Raw genomic sequence first — 26,955 nt, forward strand, 5'->3', positions numbered from 1 at the left:
TTGTCCTTTGTACTTATATTCTGCATTTTCTTTGCTCTTTCTCCTCCTGCCACACTGGCCTTCTTCCTCTTCCGCCAAATACACGAAGCATGCTTCTGATTCAAGCCTCTCCCCCTTGCCATTCCAGTGCCTGGAATATTCTTCCTCCATACTCTTAAGGTTCACTCCCTTACTTCACCCCGGATACTGCCTGTCACCTTAATGCAGAGACTCCCCCGATTATACTGTACGTAAAAACTCCCCCTCACCATCCCGCTTACTTCAGCACTGCCTGGCATACTAAATATTTGCGTTTATTTACTGTATGACTCCCTTTTGGGACCCTGCCCGGTGTATATTAGGCAATCAACAAATACCTGAATTAATGTACTGTCTGAGGTTCGATTTGTACAAAATCATGTACATAAATTACTTTCTCAAGAAAAACAACCAGTTAAGGAATAAATATTTGAGGAATTAACTGTTCAATGTTTATTATTATAGAACGCAGTCCAAACTAAATTCGCTCAACATACAGAACTTTCCTTATCCCATTTATTAGTTAGGAGCAAGTCATTTATCGTAAATTCCGTTTCCTCATCCATAAAGCGGGACTATTAATAACTACATTTGACCCTTGAGCAACGCAGGGGTTAGGGACTCAATCCCCCGTGCAGTAGAAAACCCGCGTAAAATTTAAGTCGACCTTCCGCATATGCGGATTCTCAATCGCGGACGGAAAATAAACAGAATTAAGACGAATTTAGGGGAAAGCTCTTTTGTAACCTTGATGCTATATGACAGTTACCAAAAACACACTGCTCGCTCCGCGATGGACTGTAGAAGAGAACATGGTTTCAACTCACACAGCAGACAAGTGGTTTCAAGCGAGAGAAGTCTCCAGAGCCGTGCTTAGGAGAGACAACCTTTGGCGCGGGGCGTGCCTCCAGGTAGCCGTTGCTAGGGAAACCGTCGGCGTCCCTAGAATCCGAGCACGCGCGCCGCGGCAACTCTGCGTTAGCGATTGGTGGAGCACGGGCCAATCGGAGGAGGTGGGAGGGACCGGCGCGGGGCGGGCCGTGTCCCGGGGAAGGCGTTCCCGCGGGCTCGTTCCCTGACTTCCGGGTCGCGGTGCTTGCAGGGAGCGCTCTGCGAGTAGCGTCGTTTCCGTTGCCGGCTGTTTGCAGTTGGGGAAACCGAGGCAGACTTCAGCTCCCCATAGTTCTTCCGCTCCTGTGAGGTGGCTGCTGTTTCTTTTCCTCTCGCCCCGTGCTGCTTCCGTGTGCGGGCTGCGCGAGATCAGCGGCGTCCCACGGAAAATCCGGGGGGCGCCCGCGACCGCAGGGCTTTGTGCAAGCCGGTCCCTCCCACTCGCGGGCAGCGCGCGATCTGGGCTCCGCTGGGCTATGGAAAGGGGACTCGGTGCAGCGGCTCCCCGAGGTCTGGGGAGCTCGGACACCGCTTGGCAGTTCTTTTGTCATGATGAGCGCGGACTAGATGGGTTCATTTTAAAGTTACAGTTCCACTCATCTCTGATGTGCACTTTTTTCTGCACTGACCTGCGGGGATTTGAATTTGACAGTCCCTAAGGCCCTAGTCTAGAGACGATGTATCTGTGGGAATGTCTAAGACAGGAAGGAGATGAGCATTTTTGTTTGTTTTTAATTCCTCGTTTGCATTGCCCCCACCGTGCTTCATCTAGGAGCTGAAGATTTCTCTTAAGACGTAAAGATTCAGTTTTATTGAGGGCGTAGTTTATTGCTCTTCTTTCTACCCTTCACCTGTTGAATGGAAAATCAAGAATTAACCAGGGCGTGATCTACTTAGTGTTCAATTTGTACACTTCAATTTGTAGGCCATATGTAATGTTTTTATTTACTGTCATCACCTGACTGTAGGACAGATGTAACGAGTTATTCACAGGAGTTAAGACGAGCTTTTTCATTATAATAACAATTCTTATATATGGTATATTAGATTTAATTGTTGCTTAGTTGGGTTCCTTTCGTTCATGAACTGTCGAGCCCCAGTTCTCAAAGAGTGAGAAATTAAAATAGGGAACTGATTTTTACAGTTAATTTTTAAAAAGTGATAAATTGACCGTTTGACCAGCCATCATTTAATTAAATGGTATGTATTCCACCTGTGGTTGTTTTCTTAGATTCCTAAACACTACTACAAAATAGACACGTGTATAATAGATATTAACATTAATTTAGGATTTGATGAGTTGGATGAACTAATTTTTTTTCCATCTTAAAATCCAATTTAAGGTCTTTAAACTTGTCATACATTTCCTTTTCCAGGAAAAAAATGTTTATTTCTTTGTGGGAGTTCTTCTATGGGCACTTTTTTCGATTTTGGATGAAATGGCTCTTACGACAGATGACTGGAAAGTGTGAATTGCAGCGAATTTTTGATACCTGTGTAGGTGCACAAAGGACACACAAGATAGGTAATGTTATTCTAAAAAGAATAATTAAAAACTAATAAAATTTTTACTGAATATTTTTTCTCAATACTCTTAGTCACTGATGCACTCATTGTGTGTTTTGATTAAGTCACTTAAGCTGATTTTCCTAATATTTGAAATCTAGTTTTGAATCCTTCCAAAGGGATTATTATTTAATTCCTCATATGTGCAAACAATTATCTTCTCTGGCTCCTGAAATTCAACAGTTGTTCCTTAGATAATAGTTGCAATTTATATTCTAGAGAAAAATCTCTATATTTCTATAAGCCCTTTGAAATTTTCACTCAAGTGCTGGGAAAGTGAGTGTCTGGATCTAGATCAGTTTTTATACTTAGCATCCTTCATAAATCTTTTAATCCCTTATGTAATTCATGAAAGGACAGTAACAGGTATCCAGTGATCCCTAGGAAAGCTTATTAGACTCAAACTCTGCACTGTCCAATACTCTAGCCAGTAGCCACATGTGGCTGTTGAGTACTTGAAATGTGATTGGTATGAATCGAGATGTACGGAAGTATAAAATATACACTGAGTTTCAAAGACTTTATATGAATAAAGAATGTAAAAATATCTCAGTAAAAATATCTCCGTTCATATTCATTATATGTTGAAATGATATTTTATATATATATTGGGTAAAATATTAAAATTAATTTTGTTTTAGTCTAATACAGCTACTGGAAAATTTTAAAGTACACAAGTGGCTCACATTTTGCCTTGTATTATATTTTTGTTGAACAATCCTACTCTGTTACCTTCTGGAATTCAGTAAGTTTCAATGCATAGTTGAAAATTTTGCTTTAAATTGGAACACAGACAAGTGAGAACTGTGGTAGAAGTCCTTTCTCTTTGTCCAGGATAAGGAAGACCAGGGATCAGCTGCAGTTTATGCTCACTATGTTAAATGGAAAATCATGACTTAATCAGACTCTCCTTTGTGCTGAACAAGTGTGCTACAACTAAGAAATCCACCCCTGTGTCATTTAGGGAGTGAGTGTTGGTATCCAAGGTAACGTGGGAAGGATGACAGACTTAAGCCTCAGGGCAGCTGGATGATTGAAGGTTAATTACTTCCCGAGTTTTCTCACAATTTTGTGGCTGACTTAAATCACTGTCTACTCTTTTCATTTGCCCTTTTGACTGCTCTGAGAAGAACAAAGTACCTCTTGATAAGAAATCTTGGCAGTATTGGTTGGTGTTTTATAGTGTGGGAAGAGAACATATGTTAAGGCCTTACTTTGTGGCAAAAGCATTTTTCTCAAATTTTTCAAATTGCTGAGAAAAAAACCATAGTAACTGTGCTAAAAATTTTAAATAAACCAGTAGAAATGTACTCATTCTTGAAATAAGAACGGAGAAGCTATTTGTCTGATTATAGCATGGTTGGGCAAATAAGCTAGTTGTTTTATTTTTGCCCCTATGTTGTTGTATGATTCAGTTGTTAACTCTTTAGATTTAAAGGCTTACTCCTTAAGGTGTTGAAGAGAGCTCTCTCACTGTCGTCTTAAGATTAGTTTCTGGGGCCTGAGTCATCCTGAGGCAGCCATGGGTGAGTTCGCGGTGGTTATTGGACACTTGGGGATCTTCACAGAAGCAGATGACTTTGGAGAGCTTAGGTCGACTTCACCTCTTGGATTATAATATGTTGTATTGGGTTGAGGATTTTGGAATTATATCTAGTTCTCCATATTGTAAGGATGAAATTTTAAAATGTTTGCTATTTAATGTAGAAATTGTGTCTTCTAGAACTATTAAGTAATTTATCACTGGTTTGATATTTATACTTATTGTCTATGGAGTAAATTCACAAACAGCATTTAAGTAATGGTGTTTTTTTGTTTTTGTTTTTTCCCATTTCAGAAAATTCCTTGACATACTCCAAGAATAAGGTAGGATCATATCAAGGTGACAATTCTAGAAAACTTAGCTGGGAGATACTTTTTCTTTAAAAGAATACCTCAGTTTTAGAATTAATTATTAATGTCCTACTAGAAGAGTCTTTGCTCTAGAGTATTAAGTGAAATTTTCCCGCTTTAGAAGTAATATTCTATTTTTAAAGTATTTTCTGTGTGTGTGTGTATGTGCGTGCGTGCATGCTACTCATGCACAAAAAAGATATTTGAATAATTTGTCCTGGGGTTTTGTTTATTTATTTTGCCTCAAGACTGGATAGCTTTTGGGAAAGCAGGAACTTCTTTTGGACTATGTCCTTAGGAGAAGTTCTCATGTGAGAGAAAAGCAAGCAGTTTGGGATAGTTATATGTATTTTTTGATCTGAAGTAAGTTATACCTCGTGCTATATATTAGTCAGCTGTGTAACAAACACTTAAAATCACAGGAGCATATAACAATATGTTATTTATTTCTTGCTCATGTGTTTGTGGGCCAGACTCTTTAAGCTGGTGCCAAGTTTGGGTCCGTTTGATTGTCTCATTCTGAGACCCAGGTTGGAAAGATAGTACCTGGAGAGTGACCTGCGAAAAAAGAAACATTCATACTCTGAATATACGAACACAAATGTACATATATTTGTTAGTTATCTCTTATAGGCAAGATATGAAAAGATAAACTAGATACAATCTGTCCTCAAAGAATTTTCTACTTAACATATAATAAATTAATAAGTGTCATGGAAGGATTACAGATAAATTATTAGAGGGATTCCAAGAGAGGAGAGGTTACTTTCACTTGAATAGAATCAGGGAAAGATTCCTGGACCTGGTCTGTGAGCTAGCTTAAAAATGGGAAGGCTCGATGAATTTAGAGATTGAGGAAAGGAGTATTTTGGATGAAAGCACAGGATAAGCAGAGAAACGATTGGAGTATTTTGCCTAGAGTGTAAAGGATAGTCACTTACAAAGAGACAAGAGTTAAAGAAGCTTTAAGGGTAAAGAAGGCCCGAACTTGCTCATTTATTGAAAGGAAGGACCCAGTGGTCATTTATAGGACATATTATTTAAGAAGTCTGTTTTATATGCATAGAAAAAAGACTAGAAGGATATATGCTATTCGGTTATCAGTGGCTATCCTAGTGGTGAGATTACAAGATTATTTGAGTTTTCTTCGTGCTTTTCTGCATTTAATTTTTTTTTTTGACTTGTGTATTAAAATTTTTTGGACATATATTTTTATTCTATAATTTTTCAATTTTACGCGAAGCGCTTTATAAGCACACTGTGGTGGTAGCTCATTCGCCAAGAACTCATCAGCTGAGAACCAGTTGATTCTCAGTTAAGGAAGCCTTCATCTAATACGTCATGCTGCCTCTCCTTTAATTAATTAAATAATTGATTGATTTTAGCCCTAGTGAGAATTTAAAACAAATTTGGTTTCATTTTGCATTTTAATATCTGCATTTTAGAGTTGACTAAATACCTCAAAACTTACTGTTCTTTTTCAGCTCTAAGGGATTTTTCTCAATCAGCTTTTTGTCACATAAATAGGTTTTACAGAAAGCGACACTTGTTGTTCAGAGTGAAGTGGACAGATGTGTAGATGACATAATGAAGGAAAAGAATATCAGCCCTGAGAAGGATGCCAGGTACGCTGTTTTCACAGTAATCTTTTTTATTGTGCACCTACATCCTGTGAATTTTAGAGATCACACACAGTTGTAAAACATTGGACAGGAAGGGGTTGTGGGGATCACCTCAGCCTGTCCTTTCACTTCAGTAGATGAGGAATTGAGGTCCAGAGAGGTGAGCGATGGGAGCAGAACCAAAACCTGTATCTCTTCGTTCCCAGTCCAGTGCTATTGCCAATTTACCATCTGCCTTCTTTAAAGTAACTTGCCATTACTTTCCCAAAGTTAAATAACTTCAGCTATTATATCCTGCTTGTTTTTCAAAATTCAGTTCCTCTGTCCTCCAGGAAGATCGTCCCTGGATCCTCCAGGGCGAGTTAAGTGCCCATGCTCTGTCCTCTCTCAGAGCTCTCTGTCCTAACATAACTCATTGTACTGTTATCATCGGTTAGCTCTTGTTCTTCCCCTAATAAATTCTAAATTCCATAAGAGAAGGAGTTGACTTAGTCTATATTTATGTTCCCAGTACCAGTACGTTGACTTAGTGTTTAGCGATATTTTTCTCTTTATTCAGCATTTTCTGTGTAAATACAGAAGAAGGAGCAATTTATTTTGGCTGGAACAGGGAAGGGTACAAGAGAGAACTGTGAGGATAGTTCCACAGAAGAGGTGGCATTTGAGCTGGACCTTATCGAGTGGGTAGGGGAAGACATGCCATGCAGAGGAAGTGTGCCAACAAGGCACAAAGTGCTTGGATATCTGGGAATGATGGAGAGTCCTTTGTACCTGGGGCTTTGAGTTCATGCAGAGCGGAGGTCAGAGATGAGAGCGGAGCGCCTCACTGGAGGTACGCTGCAGGTCTTGCGTGCCCCACTGAGGGTTATAGGTGTCCTTTGGGTTTTTTTGTGTTTGTTTTAGCAGACAAGCTACATTATCAGATACATATTTTGAAGAAAATGGAGGATGGAGGGTAAATTTGCAGATGTGGAAGTCTAGTAGAAGGAATAAAGACACAGAGGGAGGAAACATTCAGGCACGAGATTACAAAGCCATAAATACATCAGGAATAATGAACATATGATGATTGCTTTGAGGGATATTTCAGAGACTTGGGGGACTTTTGATGTATCGTTGACAGGGAGAGGAAGGCGGGAACTCGGAGGGTTCTGGCTTGGGGGTCTTGTGATTAGCGAAGTCATCGATGGGCTTAGAGACTCCCTTAAGCACGTTTCCTCAGGGAAGACAAGCTGTTATATTGGAGGGACCTGGGATAACCTGTCCTGGAGCTGTTTGTTATATAGGTACCTGAAAAATTAAGTCCGTTGGTGATACTTGGCAATAAAGATTTGGGAATGTACGAGATTTCCCAGAGAGAGCTTGAAAAGAAGAGGACAAATCCTTGCAATTGCAAAGTTTGCTGTTCCTACGATGTCTTGTCCTCTTTCTAGGCCCTGTTTACATATCATATCCTATGTGATACTTTACATTTTGTGTTTAAGGAGGCCGTTGTTGCCTATAGTATTAAACTGAAATCCAAGAAATGGTTTCTAAATACCCACATGAGCCACAAGCTATGGAAGGCATTACTTTATTGTGCTAAGAAGATATTTTTAAAAGATAATAATTTTATCATTTTTAGTTTTAAAATCTGCATGAAGGCATGCTTACTGCAGATATCCGGTTATAAGCAGCTCTATTTGGATGTCGAAAGTGTGAGGAAAAGGCCATATGATTCTGATAACCTGCAACATGAAAAGCTGCTTCTCAAGGTAAGTTTTATTTTCTGCATTTGGAGTTATCGAACACTGGAAAAAGAAATCAGACTTCAGCTGATAAGGTCTGTATGCAAATTCTCAAGGTTTATACAGCCATCCAGGTTTTTGCCCCTTGGAAAATTTTATGATGTTGGTGAAAGATTTTTAGTTAACTATTTTTATAATTTTCTGATAAGCATCATCCAAATATATTAAATGCATTTTATTTTAATGCTTTTAATTCTGAAATAGGTTGTAAACATTTAAAGGGAGGTCTGTTAGTAATAAAAAAAAAAGAGACCAGATAAAACCCAAACTAATTATTAGATTTAGCTTCAGGGCCAGAGGCCTGACTTTGTTTTAAAGCAAGGTCACAAGTCTTCACCTTTCATTTTAGGTAGCTGGACCCTTTTTTTTAGCAGTCTTTTTCTCAGAATGCCTGAAATGGGAAAAAATGCAGATATTTCTGTTTTGCAAATTTCAAAAACATTCTTAGCAACTTTCGTTAAGTCTGTTTTGCTTGATGACTTGTGGTGTCAAATTTAGAAAATGGTTAAATTTTTTAAACTTTATTTCACATTGATTAATTTGTTACTGTCTAATACTTGATAGCTGTCTTATGTTATCTTATAGCCGACTGATTTTCAATCTTGGTCTTAAGGAATATATATACTAAATCACATTTTTTTTTTCTTTTAAAACCGAAAATTTGTAAAATAATGATCATATGGGTTGAAATACTTATCAGTATTATTTCGTCATGCTCCCCTCCCTGAGACCTATTTTCCTGCTCTGATTAGGGACTAATCACTCACAGAATAGAGCCTGCTTAAGTCTATAGTGTCTGTGGCAAGGGCCAAGTGCATAACACTGTTCTCAGTGGAACAATTTACCAATTCTGGTGTATATACGTACTACTTAGAAAATAAAGCCACCTTATTGTTTTAGATTTCTGTGTATTACCATTTGAAAATTTATGTATTTCAGTCTTTTAAATTGGAATAAGTATAATATTATTTTTAGGATAATTGAGAAGTTCTCTAAACAGTGTTTATCGAACTTGTGATTTGTCTACAAAAGTTGTTTAATTGAAAGCATTCAACTTACTAGTCATATCAGCTAGGAGAAGGAAAATGTCTTTGTAAATTAGGGACATCACTATTATTTGTAATGTGGAAGCATGTTTGTACAGCTTTGGGATCTTCTGATGCCCACGGAAAAGCTGAAGGCTAGAATCTCCAAGCAGTGGGCTGACATTGGTTTCCAGGGGGATGATCCCAAAACAGACTTCCGAGGCATGGGCATGCTTGGACTAATCAACCTTGTGTAAGTAAAAATAAACTTTCTTCTCTAAACAAAATTACATGTAACCCCCAGTCTAGTTTCATACTATTTCTGAATTTTAATAGCTGCAATGCTAAAGGTATTAAATTTACGATGTAATGACATTGGAGATATACTTGTGTGTGCATGTGTGTGTGATTTCTTTACCTTTTTCCTTTCTCTTCCTGGCCTCGCTCCTGATGCTCTTCAGGAGTTACTTACACTCCTTTCTTACTCTTTTTATCCTCTTGCCTCTTTTCTCTTGGCTCTCTGATTACATTTTGGGAAATGTAAACAGATAAGATGATAATGAAATCCCTTTATACTTATTCTTTGCCATATGTGGCAAGTGACCTAAATCCCTGAGTCAAAGGTTATATGGACTCTTTCCTTTTTCTTATTCTTGAGCACATGTATGAAAATAGGTAACTAAAATCAGAATTGATAGCACAACTGTTCTAGAAAGTAAACGAGAAGATTCCTTTCCTTCTATAAGGATAATCAAATGAATAGATTCTAGCATTCGGGTCTGTCCTTGAATTGTTTTATAGACTATAAAATACCTAGATTGGGAAACCTAACCATTCAAAAAGTTTGGATAGCTACTGTGAAAAAAATTGGTCCTGAAATTGAGCTAAATTATGTTAATATTGAAGAAAAATATATCTAGGTCAATATGGATAAAGCTGTTTTGGGGGAAAATAGAAGACACAGAGGGTTTCAATATATATATATTTTTTCCAGTTAACAAAATACTTAATATTCTGTATAATCTGAATTCGATGAGTATGAAAGTACCTATAAGTCTTCATCTCAGAGATAAGCAAAACACAGTAGTCTTAAAAATAATAATAATTACAAAAAATGCAATTGCTAGTTTAACGCTTTGGAATTTCTATTTGGAATTTATGTAGAATAAGTGTACTCTATCTCCACTTGGAAAAATTATTAAATATTTTAAAATGTTTTATTTTTTAGAACACATGAATTTTCTGTTTTTATTCTTTAAAGACCGTCTTTCTTCCTGGTACTAGTAAGCTACGCAATATGTGAACCGACTCACCCTCAGATATACACTATTCTGGTATTTCCTTAACTTTTTCTGAGTAACCTTGCTTATGACTCTTTTCCTCAGAAATCAAGATTTTTCAGCATTTGCAAGAAGAGAATTTAATTACGCTTAAAATTTAAATAATTTAATAGGATTTGACTGGAGATGGTAGTAAGGGATTCTGATAGACCTTTAACTGATTTACAGATATTTTTACTCTATTTAGATTAGTATCTACTAATTTGAAAAATGACCAAGATTCACATATATGTATTAATAATTATTTGATTGCCATGGATGTACTAGAAATGATTAAAAACAAAATTAGCTCTAATTCCTCTACAGTCATGTTTGTTGTCCTGTGTATGGACCTATGACACTTCAGGATCAAAATAAACATACAGTCAGGAAGTAGGTAAGCTTCATGTAATTAAAAAGACTTTCTTGGCCTTCGTCATCTAATCTCTTGAGATGTTTTGTTGCTTTGAAGGATAGCTGGTGGTTTGATAGATAATGATGCTTTAGGTAAATGAATACTGAAGCAGGTATAGACGAAGAGAAGATATTGTACAGGGAAAGAATTCAGAAACTAAACAAATCTGCATAGATAAGGAAACAGAAGTAGAAAAGTAGAAGAATGTACAAGTTAAGGCCAAAAATGTATGTAGGAAGGGAGAGAGGAAGGGAGGGAGGGAGGAAGGGAGTGAGGGAGGGATGGAGAGGAAGAGAGGGGCCAAGGGAGGGAGGGAGGGAGGAAAGGAGAAACTCAGTGCAGTATATAAAAATAGTTTTCCTTATTTGCATAGATGTTAATATATTTCTTAGATACTGTTAAGATGGGGACTGACTAAATAATTCAGCAAAGAAATTAAAAGTTGCTCCATGTAACAGATTGAATATTTTGAGAATAGCTGGATTATTGAAAAACTAATGTAATACCAAATTGTATTAAGAGTATTATGTTAAAAATGAAATATAAATATAAATACTAAGGACATTTTAGAGCCAACAGAGGGATAAAGTAGATAAATTAGAGTATTTAAGGAAAGCATTGTACTAAAACAGGACTTTTTCCTGTTTTGGGATTTACAGATCTCTTTTGAGAATCTGATGAAAGCTTTGTGTATTTTCTCCCCAGAAAATGTACACACAGAATAATTTTTGCATAATTTAAGGTGCTTCGTGGGTCCCCTTTCATGCATGGATGGTCTTTCATTCATGGACTTCTAAGTTAACAACCCCTGTTTTATGATTTGAAAATCAGAGCCAGTGAAGGAAAATGGAAGAAAAATGAATCCACAGAAGAAAAAATAGGGAGGAAGATTTGGTTAGAAATGTGTATGCTTTATGAAAATTTCAGTGATTATGCCTTCTAAAATTTAAATAAACCATGCAAATCCATTTTTATTCTATTTTTTATCCTCACATAAACATCCAGCCCTATATATATGAACTAGTGCATTATGAGATGATCCAAAGGTTGAACAGATTGGATTCCTTCGAGAACTCAGAGAGGTCGCATGAGTACAAGCCAACAGAATGTGTGAGCCTACAAAGAGATAGCTTTAGCAGACCTCTCTGTTTTGTGGCCAGTGTTTTAGTTAGATCACTGATCAAGAGAGTTTTTTCAATGCAAAAGGAAGGCTATTGACTTTCTTCTGATTGCACTGAAAATGACATTAAACGATACAGACTTGAGTTACAATAGAAGGAATAAGCCTAGTTGAAAGGAAGAGTGCCCCAATGGGTACACAGTGACTATTTTATAGGAATTTAGAACAAATAAACAGAAGAACTCTATTTTGTTTTTGTTCGTTTGTTTGTTTAAGGTGGGTAGAAAGTCTCTTGTTAAATCATTTATTTGTTAAAATACTTTAATTCTTACCAAGGGTTCATACTAGATAGGCGTGATAGCTCAGAATTAAATTTTGATCAGAAGCATTTCTGAGTAACTGAAATGATTTGAGATGAAGTTCAGGATTTTTGTACCAGGACTGTCATTTTGACAGCTTTTTAAATTGCTTCTGGATCTCTTCAGTTTGAATGACATATGTTAATTTAATTATTTTTCTTAAACTTTTAAAGATATTTCAGTGAAAATTATACCAGTGAAGCTCATCAGATTCTTTCCCGTTCAAATCATCCAAAACTAGGGTAAGCTGGATGTATTAAAGAAACTAATTTGAGTTGAATTTAAGTTGATTAGATGATCTGAATTTGAAAATATTCAAGGTGTTTTTTAAATGAAATTATTTTAATTAATAAGAACATAAAGGACATTGATGTTATATTACTTTTAAAGCTAAATGTGATCATAAACCAATTTTGTATGTCAGTAGATTTTATCACAAGATATAATTTATCTATAAAGTGGAAGTATGGACCTTTATAAAAATTTTTGAGATTTGAAAATAGGAGTAGGAAGTAGCTTTGGAATAGGAATGGGAAAATGAGAAATAGCTTTGAAAATTGTGAAGTGAAATGCAAAATGAGGTAATAATATTAGGTTTGTCATTATTATTTTATTTTTATATTCCAGTGATAACTATCTTGGAAAAAAACATTATAACAGTATTACATTATAAAAATAAATACCCTCATAACGGAAGAGAAAATGTCAAATTAGCCAATATATTTTAGAAGTCACTGAGAACATACGTAGTACTCCTTTTAATTTTTTTAAGGATTTTGGATTTAGACATTAATGTGAACAGAGTTTTATTTTTATTTCTTAGATTATATCCAGAAAATCAGCCTCTAAAGAACATTTTAACAAAAAAATCTATTCTGGTTTTGTTTTTCTTAATATATAGAGAAGATTGTAAAATCAATATTGTGTTAGAAGTGGATCAAAGTAACTTTTTTCTAATTCTTTGCATAATTTTAAATTTATGTTTGGCTAGCTGGTATAACTGGTACTGTTTCTGACATAGGTATTCTTATGCAATAGTTGGAATCAATCTGACAGAGATGGCTTATAGCTTGCTGAAGAGCGAAGCTTTAAAGCTTCATCTCTACAACTTTGTTCCTGGTGTCCCGACAATGGAACACTTCCACCAGTTCTACTGTGAGTATTAAAAGGAGTGAAAACTGGATATTTTTAAGAGAGTTTTTAAATCATTAGGAAAGTGTATTATATGATGGCTCTATCACTCATATGACTTACGCTTGTCATTTTATTGTTTAGGATGTTTGGGAAAATGGAAAATAATGGAAGATGGATTCCCAAGAGTTTTTCGTACTTCGGTTTCTATATTTGCTGATTAAAAAGATTCAATGAGGCAGTTTGTTTTTTTTGTTTTTTTGTTTTTTTTTTAACATTGATGCAAATTTCGTAGTCATGTATACCGTTTTTCTGTAGGGATCCATTTTCCATTCGACTATGAAATGAATTTTCTCTCTTGAATACTGGTTAGTGAATGCTGCTGAGTCAAAGACAGACCATTTGGAGATTATTCTGTTACTCTTGTAAGGAAATTTAATTTAGAGGAACTCTGTGCCCCTCCTTTAGTTTTCTTGTGTTGGGTTGGGGCTACTTGATAACTGTTCCAGTCATTGTCATCACCATGAGCTTTGTCATTCCATTAACTTTTCTCGTGATGGTATTCGAACACTGAAGTTTTAACTGGAGGAACCCATTTTCTGAGGCTACTGCTCAGAAGTAAAGAATTCAGATCTAGCTTAGCTTTTATACTCCTCTTGATCTTTTTTCTGTCTTTAGAATGTCAATTGCATGTTGGGAGGATACAGGAAACTACTTAGATAATAAATGGCCAAATCATAACTTCTGCAACTCCATGATCGAAGGTGTCATCCAGGTCTCTTTTTCCCATACTGTCCTGTTTTTACTTAATCCTTAATTCCAGGTTCGTCTACTTCCCAAATTTCTCTTGCGTCGGTCTACTTTTTCCCATCCCTCTTATATCTGCCCGACCTCGGGCCCTCGTTACTAGGTTACTGTAATCGGCCTTTCACCAGTCTTTCTATGATGACCTTCTTCCGCTTCTCCGCATTGAGGGTATAGTTATTTAAAATGAAAATCTACTCATTCTACTCCACTGCCTAAAATTCTCCAAAAGCTCCCATGACAAGGCCCAGTGTAATCCATACCTTGAAAACCCCTCCAGACTCATCTTTTGCCGCACACCAACTCCCCACGGTCTAAAATTTAGGCTCACTGGTCTTCTTTTAGTTGCGCAAATATATCATGGTCTCTTACTATTCTAGATCTTTCATCCAGCCAGGAACACCATTCCCGCTCCCTCTGTTCCTTTCCAGGTGACACCTACTCATCTTTCAAATCTCAGTTTAGATGTGACCTTCTCTGGGAAGTCTTGTCAGAGACTTTGTTCCTTCACTTATCCATTTTTCTCTCTATTACTCATCTTTCCTTCTCTGTTGTAGTTTTTCTGTCATACTATAGATCTGCTCTCTATCTCTCATTCATTCATTCCCTTGCTCTCTGGCAGATACTGTTGTAGGCACTGGAGATGCAGCAGAGAATAAGGCAAAGTCTCTGCGTTTGGGGAGATTTTATTTTCAAAAACAAAACTTTCCTTCAGTGTAGTGTCCACCTCCAGATGCCACTTGATTTACCTGCAATTCTTCAACATAAAACTTACGAAATAAGTGCTATTTCCATTTCCTCGCCTTCCATTTTTTTCTAACTTGTTTCTCCCCACCGCTGCTCTGCTGAAACTAGATTTTTCAAAGATGCAATCTTTGTTTGTTGCCTAATCCACTTGTCATGTTTTTTTCTTCGTATTACTGCACCCTTTTAACAGCATTAGGCATTAATGGCCATGCCTTTCTTCTTGAAACGTCATCTGGGTTTTCCTGATGCCACACTCTCTGGCTTTTTTCCTCCCCCACTGGCGTTTCCGTAAACTTTATTGCTGGCTCCTCATCCACCACCTTACGAATGTGGGAGCCCCTCTGAGCCCAGCCCTGGGCCCACTTCTCTCTAGCCTTCATCCTCTCCCCCGAGTCATCTGATCCCATTCCCTGTTTGATATGCCGTCTGTGTACTAGCGATACCAAAATGTATGTTATGTCTTCAGCCCACCCTCCCTCTGTAGCTCTGGCATTTGTGCGTCTAGACTTCTTTTTTTATTGGATAAGGATAACAGATCTTATGGGGATGGTTACACAAAGCAGGAGCCCACGTGACATGTTTTCAGATGGAGGGACAGGTTTTTCACGTCCCCAGGACTACCGTTGATTCTACCTGGGTAGGTTGAAGATCCTGGCAGGTGTGAGATGCTTTTCCATTATCGTTCCAAAGTTGTCATTGGTGTTTTACTTAGATACCCTTCCAGCCCTTCCTGACTTGATTGGGGGGTTGCTGCTCCTGGATATAAACGACGAAACTGGGTCAAAATAGCCCCAGTGTATCTCTCCCTTAGAGACTGAGACTGTGTCTGTTTACTGTGAGCTGACAAGAGCCCCTTGCCCTCAACCTGCCTTAGCTCAGACTCAGCCAGTTTCCTTTTTTAGGTGTTAGGCATTTTGAACAGGTTTCATCCAAATAATCTTCTTCCTCCTCCCTATTCTCCAGTTCTTTTCTCTCATTTTATTGCTGGGGAACCATTCCCTCCCCCCCACCCCACTTTTCTTATAAAGTTCCTCTCCTAAATCTCTCATTGACTCTTAGCATAGGGCCCAAGCTCCTAGGACTTTGCTAACTTCTGCTGATATTTGTTTTCTTTATGAATTATGCTTATTTAATGCTGCCCCTTGAACATAAAACAAATATAAAAAGAAACAGCCAACCCCTTCCCAAATTAAGCAGTTTGCCACATTTAAGTAAATACGGGAATATGATGAGTAGGAAAGCAAAATCACCTCTGGCCTGGCCTGTTCCCCCAGAAACGGCCACTTGAGCATCTTCGGCTGCTGTCAGCCCCGTGCCCTCAACACCAACCTCTTTTTAGCTCCTGTGTAGGAAGAGCGTCAGAGTCACAGCTCAGGGGACAAAAGTCATTATACCTTGAATCCAAGGAGGATTCAGGAGTGGTTTTAAATTCACTTTTTTTGGTTACAAATATAGCTATTTTAATGTTTATTTTCATTAAATACTTTTAAGATTTTGAGAGTTCATTTGGCTACTGTAATAAAGATACTGAAAAATAAAAACGTTAAGTCTGTTTAGTGTTTTATATGTTCTTTTAAAAAAATAAAAGTGTTGATAGTTCACTGAGAACAGTAGAAATTTATAAATCAAATAAAAAACAACTTTCCTGTAATTTATCCTTGTCCAGCACTTTCTCGTTAGTTCCATTTTTTTGTTTCAGGGGTCCCTGGGGATAACTTTTTTCCCTTAGTTTCAAGGTATCTTTTGACAGTGTTATATCTCTTAAGTTTAAGGGATTTTATTGATTTTTGAGATGAAAATGTACACTAAATATTTTATTAAAATTGCTGTTTATTTCGAACATATAAAAATATTTCTTATAAAGTTCCTCAGATTTCTCAGAGTTTTAGATGATCTCTGGTTATTCTATCCTAATGTGGAATTTAAAGGATGGTTATATGCTTTTAAAATGAGATGGTTTGGATATGATATCACTGTCGAACACTATATTTATATTTTATTTTTCTTTAACTGCAGGTTACCTCGTCTATGAGTTTGACAAGTTTTGGTTTGAAGAAAAGCCAGAAAGCATTATGTATTTCAACATATATAGAGAGAAGTTTCATGAAAAGATTAAAGGACTCTTACTGGATTGTAATGTATCACTTACTTTAAACATATGAATCATACCTAGTATCTTCTATTTCTACCACATTTTGCACACACGACAGAATTTATATGTCGTAATAGAAATTATCTGATCAATTACACTGCTTATATATACTTTCCTACAGAAATATTTCAGAAATTCTATTTAAGAAAGCTAGCGGACAATCAGTGTATGTTTACAGTCGTCTGTACACTGTCCTCCAAAGGCACCGTGACCTTCCAAAGAGCCCTCGAGAGAGTCGTGTGGACTCCAGTTTGGAACTTGGGATTTAGCCTGTTTAGTATAAAAGTACCAATCAGGTATTCGTATTAAATTGGTTGATTAAAATGTGTAAAAATCAGTTTTCACTTTTATGTGTTGTAACTATCAAGTTGGTATCTTTGTGAAGCTCTTAAGTATTTTTGTTTTCGAGTTTAGAAATGATCGCTCTTTATTTTCTTTCTCTTGTTTTATGCGTAAGTTAATTAACAGGGAGAGTAGTTCTTTGTGACTGTCTTTGCGTCTCAGTCACACGTCAGCGTTGCTTCAGTGCGAGCATAGGTGCGTCAGAGATCGGAGGATCATGGCCTTGTGGATCTCTCCGATTATTCAGCGTAATAGATAATAAGAGAATGACAGTATTGGTGACTAGCTTTTTTTGTTATTTTAAAGCTTAAGGACATTTTCTTATTTTCGATATTTGCTTTCTGTCACTTATAGAAAAGAACCTTAGTTAGTGCTTGGTGTGAGAGCTTTTTTGGGGGCTTCTCTACTTGCATGTGTTTATGGAAAGAGATATATTTGCTAAGAAGATCTTGATTGTATTCAAAGGACAGTTGTTTCAATAAAGCTGTCTTTGAACTCGAGCGAGAAGAAAACGTAAAGCTTTTTAAAAGTCTCCATTAAACATCGCTGGTTTATTTTACTTGCCATTAACTCTCACCTCTCTGGTGTTTCCGGATGGAGATGTGTGGACTTTGTGGATATTCTCCGAGCTAACAATCTGTTGGATGCTGAAGCAGCCTGAGGGTGACGATTGTGCATTTTGTATGGTTTTATTCTCCCAAAGTCTCAGGAAGGCAGCAAGTATGTCAAGGATTATATAGTGATGAGAGTCCAATGGGAACAATTTCTTCTGTGTGTGTTTTAGACATTTGTACTCACGGCAGAATTAAGAGAGTTTAAAGATAGGTTCATCTGATTACTATGTTCCCTCTAAATCCCACGGAAACCAGCCTGTTAAAGACATAATTTAATCTAAAACATGAAGATAGCTGATACATCTTTTAACATGGCATGTATCGGGTGTTTCAGGACTAGCTCTTATGTGATGTATGAAGACCTGAGACTTTGAAGTATTTGTTCATTTTTGTTGACAAAGCTCTTCAAACTTGCAAAGAATGGTAAAAGAAAAAAAATCTGATTGGAAAATAACAGATGCAGTGTTGTTATGCAGTGTTGATAGATTAAAAGCGCCTGCATTAAAAGTATGATTTTCTCAATAAGATAAAACTTTTTAAAATTGGGTTCATTTTATTCCAATAGTGGCAGTTTAGCTATCCAGTATTATATCAATTTAGAAATTGGTTTCTTGTAGGGGAGTTCTCAACCTTGGGAGTATCTTAGCCTAATTTTTAAAAGTATTTTTGATGCTTTATCGTCCAGCCGGAGTTCTATGAGAAGTAGCAAAATCCTGATAAAGATCAGGTGTTAACTATTAAAGTTCATTTTATCAAGGTGTTTACTATTACATGGAAAATAATCCTGTTAGTCTTTTAATTTTTGTGCTGAAAATACTCATCTTTATATTTTGATCTTTCAACAGCTGAGATATTGAACTGATTTAAACCTGTCAGTATGCTTAATAAAACAATGACTCAAGTATGGAAATGGACACTTTTTAAATAATTTTTTCTCTTTCTAGGGAGGAAAAAAATCTTTTTAATAATATTTTTAAAATATCATTAGAATGTTTGCTCACTAATATGTTCTTTAAACCCACCTCTGTTTGTACAATATAGATGTTGTTCTGTTTTTGCTGAAAATAATCAGTAACTATTTCAGATAGTTCGATAGTGAATTGGTCTAAAAGCCACCAACAGATTCTAAGGGTTGATAGCTTGGAAGCCAAGCTAAGTGTCACCAGTTGTAAATTAGTATGTAACGTGAGCCTTCTGACTTTTATGTGATAAGCGACATAGATGAAAAGAAAAATATGATAATTGTATCTGCTTTCCTACTTTTCCTTGCTTTCAACATATGTATGTTAGAATTTTATGTAGTCTTAAAATCCATATTTAGAATCTTACCTTTTTCTATAGTAATAACTACCAGAGTAGCAATAGAACTGAAGTAGTGGGAGAATTATCTTTGTTTTAGCATCAAAAAAGTGAATCAATGTTGAAATGAATTTTTGTGTGTGCCAGATTAAAGAGAGTGTGCCAGTGACAAGAATGGTCTAAAAATATAATTACGCTGGTTGTAGTTCAAATATGTTCCGAAAGACAATCTTTAAAGAATGGGAGAAATCAGGGGATATCAATATGGTGATAGAGTTAGATATAAAAATCAGTGTCTTACTGGCACCAGTTACGCTTTAGAAAACAGAATCTTTTTTCTTGAAAATGCCCGTCCTGATTTCTATTTAAGAGCTACTTGGATTTGTATGTATTTTTCTATGTGAAAATATGTGTACTCTTCATTCTTATTCCAATGTTCATAATTGTTTTATGTACCATTTCTCTCCTTTGCATTCGGTCAGATAGAACTTGGTCAAATATCTGCTCAAAGGAGCAGCATTGCACGAGTGTGTAAAGTGGAAAGCTCGTGCGAGAGCAGAGAAGATGGCGCATTGTCCTGGCACAGAAGAGGAGAGGTTTGGCTCTGAGGGCGACTATCCTTGTTTACTGTCCTTCTTGAATTACTGATGGGGGAGCAACAGTGATTTTCTCAGGATAAATGGTCTACCCACCTTCTCTATGAATAAGTCTGGGGAGGCTTAATTTAATTTTCACATATATGAACCTCTTCGCATCAGCAATTTGTTCATGAAAATTCATGGAATTGTTAAGAATCTGAGAGAAATCATGAGTGAGCTTTTTTCTTTTCCCCCTAGCTTCAGCTTTTGACAAGAAAAATTTTAAATGTAATGCAGGTAAGACCCAACTACTGCGTTACTATGAGAGGGTGATTCTATGTTTGAATACTGTTCAGATATTCAAAAACTATTTAAGCGATAGCTTTTCTGGTGGAAAAAGTGCTGGTTGACAACCTAAAGAAATAGATTTTTATCTACTTCGGATAAAGCAATTAACTTCTTATGTAAAAGCAATAGCTGAAATGTGATGTCGTTTTGTTGGGAATGTTGTGAGCAAATAAAAAACACGTTCAAACTGTTGTGAGCCTTTCTGTTAATACTTCTGCTCTCTTCCGTGCTCCCCATCCCTTGTTTAAGTCATTTATGTTCATGAAACAGTGCTTTTCTTACTTAATCCTTTAATCATGTTTCTATAGAGTAAATCAGAATATACAGAATGTTTGTGTGTGACTTTAACTCATCTACTGATTACCTATTTAATATGTTATTGGATAAGAACCATTGGGCTTCCTGGCCTTTCTGCTGCCATTCCTTGTTTTCAGCTCTTGTAATTCATTTAATCTCTTGTTTATTCTTTCCCGATTTCTTCTGCACTCAGTTCATAGGCATGAAAAAGATTACTCCAGGTGTTAATGACAAACGTGGCTTTGCTGCGTAGAGGCCCTGAAGATTCATTTTCATTTCAGTCTGTTCCTATGTCTTCTAGCTCTAAAATTCTGTGATTCTAGCATAGATACCATTATTCTAATAACAACAAATGAAGGTAGTGTCTTAGAACTCGTTATATGTGCCGTAAAATATAGGCTAAAAGTTAAAAATCCGTACCGATAGCATTTAAAGGAAGTTTATGCCTATTAATTGTAAAGACTTGCACTTGCTGTCGGGCAGGTCTGTACTCCAGGTGAACTTCAGCTCTTACATTTGACATAGATCCAAAAAAACAAACTTTAGAAGATATTAGCAATATTTATTGAATATATTTTAACTGATATCTGGGTTAATAAAAACTAATATTTTCTTTGATAACTGCTCATCTTAAAGTATAAAGTGCATTTCACTCGGTTTTCCTTTTCTGTCAGTTTGAATTATAACTAAGACATGTTAAAGTTTTTCAAATTCAATTCTAAACCACCCCCCTACCACCACCAAACACACAAAATGGTCAATTCAAATGCAATAACTTAATCTGGATGTTACATTTGCCAGAATGAACACTCTATGTCTCCCTTTCCCCTCCTTAAAACACAGAATAAAAGTCACAAGAAACAACAGGTTTTAGTTTTCCTTTGGAAAAAAAGAACAGTTCAAAATTCTCTACCCAAATTCCTTTATCTTTTTTAGGGTGAAATAAAGTGAAGAGTGTTTTGTTCATTTGTTCGTTGTTTTTAATTATCCAGCTGGCAAAGACTCGCACTGGTATGTCGCATCCTTTTCCTAAAGGTGATTAATTATGTGGCACAGTCCACGGTCTGCCGCGACCTCGTCAGCTCTCTTTTCAGTTGTTCAAAGCACACAAACATGACGACATTCCAGGATCCGAGTCGCAGGAAGGCAGGTACTAATCTAGAAAAGTACACATCACCGTTCTGTTAGTTTGCTGGCCATTCTCAAAGCAATTACAACACAGGCAGTTTTATGCTTTGCATTTCGCCACTCTTCTCAGATGAAGATGCTTAAAAATACCTGTTCTTCATCTATCCCTCCTCTGCCTAAAGTGAAGTTTCATCTAGATGTCTTACACTGCTTCAAAACAAAACCCAGACGACACATTCCTACCAAACCAAAGCTTGTCTCCTCGGTTTTCATGGCCTTTTTTTTGAGGGGAGAGAATATTTTTGTTTTGTTTCGCTTTGCTTTCTGAACAGGAAGCAGGAAACTATTGAAAGAGGAAGAGGAGGAAAATCAAAGAAGTAATAAATGAGTAGACCATTTTCCAGAGTCAAGAAATTAGTGCTGTCTAGCTCTTGGCAATTCTTGTTTTCAGATTGTCAAGGGTCTTAGTACATTTTTTGGTTTGTTTTTGTTTTTTAGTGTTTTTGTTGTTATTTTTAAAATTCTGCCAAACTGTACAAATGATTGATTCTGAATGCCTGTTTGTAGCAATGAAATATTCCAGGAGAAAAAGATGTCATGAGTCAAATCTGCCTTGGATACATTTTTTAAAGAGATCCGTCCTGTAAAAATCATCCCCAAAGATTCTTTGGGGAGGTCTCTTAACACATTTCTCCTGACTCCTGAATGTGTACGTGTGTGTGTGTGTGTGTGTTAATTATGGTAAAATATACATAACATAAACTTACCATGTTAACCATCGTAAGTTGTAATTCAGTAGCATTAAATTCACTGTGTACAACCACCACTATTATCCGTCCCCAGAATCTTTCCGCCAATCCAAACGAACTGCACTCATTATAAAATAACTCCCCACTACACCCTCCCCTCAGCCCCTGATAACCACCATTCTGCCTCTAGGTCTCCGTGAATTTGACTACTCTAGGTACCTCAGATAAGTAGAATCATACAATATGTGTCTTTCCGTACGTGGCTCATTTTATTTAGCATAATATTTTCAGGGTTCATCCTTGTCGTAGCACATATTCACCCAAAAGGTTTTAACTTTGAAAAAAGTTACTGTTAAATGGCTAATAATAATAACTGATAATCTATTTCAAGTTAATTTTACAATATATTTCATTTATATTAATGTGTCATAAATGCAGGTTATGGTAAATTGGACCATTTTATATAATGAGCATGGTGCATTTATGTTTATAAGGGTTGAGACACTACCTTACAATTTTTAAAGGTTATAGAATTTTGTTAGTTTACTGCTAATGGAATCCTTGTTGAGTATATCTGTAAATTAGTTGACACTATATTTTTTAGGGAGGAAGTTCCAACATAATATAATATTGTTTTATGGAAAAATGTGATCCACTAGACGGTACTAATTTCTAGGTGGGTATGATAATCAAACCACATCATTTCCTGCATCACTTTTCTAGATCGATGACAATGATTTTCCCCTAGTTTTGCTTTAATACAATCTAAAAACCTGAGTCATTAAAATAGTAAAAGGCAAATCTTGTTTTCCCATAGCCTTCTATTATGCTTTCTATTCACTTTATAGTTCTCCTGCCCCAAGAAATTAACATACTGTCTCTGTTTCTAATAGGTCGGGACCAAGGGAAAGGTCACTGATTTTGAACGAGCCTCTGGTCAAGGTTGAGAAAATCAATACTCCTGCATAGTGGAGCTGGTGGATTGGAGCAATTTATGGCAAGGAAACACTAACTATATCCGGCCAGCTACCTGTCAGTCGTTTAGATAAGACAGTGTCCCAAAGCACACCGTGCCCCTGAGCACACGCTACACACGGACGATCTCGGCTTACCCTTTGAAAAACGCCGACGGTCCTTCCTTAGTGAGCATTGTCATCGCGCAGTTGGGCATGCTTGTGTACTGTCCTGGTGGAGAGTTGATGAACCTGGTTTTCACCACATCCACTGGAGAGGACAGAACCGTTGCGCAAAATCCGGCGATGATGGCCGACACGACGTGGCAGGGTACATCGTCTAAAATGAATCAATGAAACATCAGACTTTTGGGAGGGGCTGCTAGTTTTTCGTTATCTAGCAGATCCTCATGAACCTGTTGATAACAGGAGGTCAATGTGGCTGTCTTATAAATAAGTAAAATAAAATAAGATTATACTTACACTTGAAAAAGATGGCAAATAGTACATGGCATAGTGGATTGTAAGTGTTTTAGGAAAATACCCTGTCAGTTTTCTCTATGCCGTTAGGGTATGGCATAATGCCTGATACATGATATGTAGGCATCTAATACTTTTTTTTTTATTAAAGTCATTGCCCAAGGAGAATTTCAGTGTCTCTAGAACCTGTTAGAATAGCAGTTTTAGGAACCTATCTAGTGGAATTACATTTGGATGAACTCCTATAACTAGCTTCTTTGGATGCAGCGGCAGGATGGACTCATCTGAATCTTGCTGGGTAAAGAATAAGATGCTAACAAAAGTCCCACGTGTTTGTATTAAATGAGAAAAATGCTGTCGTAAGAATACAATCGCAGTTTGTTTTTGTTGCCAAAAAAAAAAAAAAAAGTGTTGCAGCAAAACTAAAATTTGCTTCTCAAAAGCTATATCTAATGTTCAAAATTGCTTAATTTTTTAAAGGGAAAACGATTACAATTAAGTGATTCTAGAAAAGCTCCAGAATGAAACTGTAAATGTATAGACTGTTATAAAATATAGAAAATTGGTTACCTGCTAGTAGTTTGTTTTTCACAAGGGCTTCCTTCATTAGGTCGTACGTTACTAGCTCTGTACAATTGATGATGATACTTCTTAACAGATTGAGAGTAGTCCCTGGGGAAAAAAAAAAAGAAAGAAAATGTCTAATAGCTCTGTTATATGATAGGGTGCTAATTGCATATAAGGATTTTAATGACTTTAAAATCCACCTTGAAGTTAGTTACCTTTCCAAAGACCTGTCAAGCCTTCCGTTGTTGCTATAATTCTGTAAGCATTGTAGGTCCCAGTGTAGCGAGGTTTGAGGCCATGTAGATGGCTCTGTGCTTGAAGTCTGACCTTCACGACCTCTGTGGGCTGCCCAATGAATACTGCCACTGCTCCAGTCGTTAGGCCAGCTGAGATCTTGCTTCCTAAACTGGCTGTTGCCACAGAGAAGAAAATTTTAAAAAAAGAAAAAAAGAAGTCAAGACCCAGAATGCATCTATATGTCTTTTTAATTTTAGTGGTTAGTATTATTGTATCTTTATGTTTGTGCATGTGTCGATCAGGTACTAAATATGTGCCAAATCATAGTAGGGCTAGACTACAAAGCTGATTGAAATTTTTTAAAATGAAGACTTTCAAGGAAAAAGAAAACACGATGCCTGTTTAAATAGTGGCTTCGTTCTTTCCTATTTTTAGCTCTTTATTATTATTATTTTTTTAATATTTCCGAACTGAGAGGAGGCACCAGTTCACAGATTGATATTTGCCTGCTCATTTGTTAGAAAGACCAGAACCTCACGTGTAACATTTTTTGAGCAGAGCCGGGCCCAGGGCATGTCGCTGGCTGTCCGGCCCTCCCGAGAGCACTCATGGCTTACTTTCTTTCCCTGTGGCGAAGAATTCCTGGCAGGTGTCATAGAGCCCGATCCGAAGGGAGGCGGAGCTTATTTGTCTTTGGAGGCCAGCAGGCAGCCCGCCGTAGAGCTTCATGGGCCCTTCTGTTCTGGCCAGAGTGGTGATGGTTCCCAGGACGCCTTTATACCTGATGGCACTAGAGGTCTGGCATTCACCTTGGATCTGGAAAGGAGAAAGATACAGGTCAGAGGGGAGTGAAAATTGAGTAGGGGGTCCTACCTGGTGAAGAAAATAATAATAATAATAATGGTACCGGGCTGTCCTCCGTGGAGAAACCTTAAGCCAAGATTTTTCCCACTGTGTTCCTATTTTCAGTTCCTTTTCTCAGCAACATCTCCCGTATGTATGTATATATGTATGTATGTATGTATGTATGTATGTCTGCATATATGTGGAGAGACTAGCTACAGTGCGCATTTTGAACCTCCACCACCACAGGAACTCTCCAGCACCCCCAAAGCAGTAGGATGGGAAGGAATCCCCCGCTGAATCATAGAAGGAGAAACAGCCTGGCTTGCAAAGTCGAGAGAGGCTGATATTCTTAGCTCTTAGGACATTTCGTGTACCCTAACTCTGGGAGGTTTGACAGCAGTCCTGGTCAAACCCATCCTCCGTGGCCCTTGTGGCTCTTCGGTCAATCTGGGGGAAGTCCCGGTATCCACCCTAAGGCATGCAGTCCTGCGGTGAGGCCAGACTGGTTTTTAAGGTGGCCACCTGCCCTGCCTACCTGAGACAGGCGGTTATACCCAAGCCGGAGTCGGAGGAGCGCCCACCGCAGGAGTTCGCCCTGCGCCCTGAGACGCCCTCCACCCCAGTCTCGCTGGCTACTACCTGGAGCCGGACTTTGGCTGTGTCCAGCGGGAAGGTGATCGCATCTGCCACACAGGCTGCCACTCCGGCGGAGAAGATCTTGACCGCCATGGTCGGGTGCACGTCCGAGGTCGTGGGGCCCATCATCCTCACTCAGGTTGCGGAGCGAGGCGACGGCGTCGAGGGAGAAGGGCTGCAGCCCCAAGGGTGGCGGTTCTGTCTTTCTCTTCTCTCTCCTGTCGGCGGGAGCTGCAGACCCGCTCTCTCCGTCCCGCAGGAGGCGGGGGCCGCCGGCAGCCTCGGAGGTCCACGGGCCCAGGGGCGGGAGGGGCGCAGGAGTGGGGCCGAGCGTGGCGGCGCCTCCTGCTCCACCCGCGCGCGCCGGGAGCACCCGCTGCGCCCAGGCTGGCAGCGCCGCGCCACCTGCCCTCCGCGCGCGACTTTTGTAGCTGGCCGTTCGGGGCTGAGCCGCGCCAGGTCTCGGAAGAGCGGGGCGTGGGACCTGCCGGGGCGTGCCCTGGGCGCTGGGTCCCTCCCACCCGCATCCTCGCTTGGCGCCTGGGGAGCCGCCCTTCACCCCAAAAGCACTCCCTGCGCACCTAGACGTCTGCGCCCTGCGGTCAGCGCATCAGGGAGGGCTCACAGCGGCCAGCACCCCCACACCCAGGCTTCTGTCACCCTCTCCCCGACGCCCCGCCTGGGCTGCGCCCTGGGCTGGGCAGGGAGAAGCCCGGGGCTCCCCCAAACAAGCGCGACCTCAGTGATCCTAGTACAAGGTCCTGCCAAGCCAGAGCCCTCCAAGGCAAGAGTGTGGCGCTCCTCCCTCTGACTCCCCAGGAACCTTGCAGGAAACCATCTAGGACCCCCTTTCCTGTCCTTTGAACTTATCCTCCACACTCTGAACTTTTAAACGAAATAAGATTTCGTTTGAGCACTTTTTGTAAAAGGATGTCGAATGAGATGACAGACATAACTAGAAAGCAAATAGTAAACTGCTCAAGTGCTTGGAAGAGAGACGTCATTTGCTTCTTTTCATTTCGTTCCTTAGGG

The 26,955-nt window shown here is 38.3% G+C and overlaps 2 protein-coding genes across 3 annotated transcripts; one reads left to right on the forward strand and one right to left on the reverse strand.

Moving 5' to 3' along the window:
- The first annotated feature begins 1,097 nt into the window (after positions 1–1,097).
- ELMOD2 (ELMO domain containing 2) lies at positions 1,098–20,221 on the forward strand. Of its 2 annotated transcripts, none has more exons than XM_039875828.1 (9): positions 1,098–1,219; positions 2,286–2,434; positions 4,313–4,341; positions 5,896–5,993; positions 7,615–7,744; positions 8,922–9,055; positions 12,189–12,257; positions 13,037–13,170; positions 16,714–20,221. In XM_039875828.1, exons 2-9 carry the CDS (start codon positions 2,293–2,295, stop codon positions 16,857–16,859), a joined length of 882 nt encoding a protein of 293 aa, XP_039731762.1. In that variant the 5' UTR covers positions 1,098–1,219; positions 2,286–2,292; the 3' UTR covers positions 16,860–20,221. The 2 variants fall into 2 exon arrangements, with proteins under 2 accessions (XP_039731762.1, XP_039731763.1); XM_039875829.1 differs by lacking the exon at positions 1,098–1,219 and adding an exon at positions 1,226–2,109 and having other exon boundaries at positions 16,714–16,859.
- Positions 20,222–20,701: 480 nt separating this feature from the next.
- On the reverse strand, positions 20,702–26,121 carry UCP1 (uncoupling protein 1). The gene is made up of 6 exons (XM_039875827.1): positions 25,927–26,121; positions 25,059–25,257; positions 24,420–24,614; positions 24,208–24,309; positions 23,317–23,497; positions 20,702–21,485 (listed from the first exon to the last, which is right to left on the reverse strand). The coding sequence occupies exons 1-6, from the start codon at positions 26,050–26,052 to the stop codon at positions 21,371–21,373; spliced, it is 918 nt and encodes a 305-aa protein (XP_039731761.1). The 5' UTR covers positions 26,053–26,121; the 3' UTR covers positions 20,702–21,370.
- Positions 26,122–26,955: the final 834 nt, after the last annotated feature.

The sequence above is a fragment of the Pteropus medius genome, unplaced genomic scaffold (assembly GCF_902729225.1).
Source record: "Pteropus medius unplaced genomic scaffold, Ma_sr-lr_union100, whole genome shotgun sequence".
Classification (NCBI taxonomy): domain Eukaryota; kingdom Metazoa; phylum Chordata; class Mammalia; order Chiroptera; family Pteropodidae; genus Pteropus; species Pteropus medius.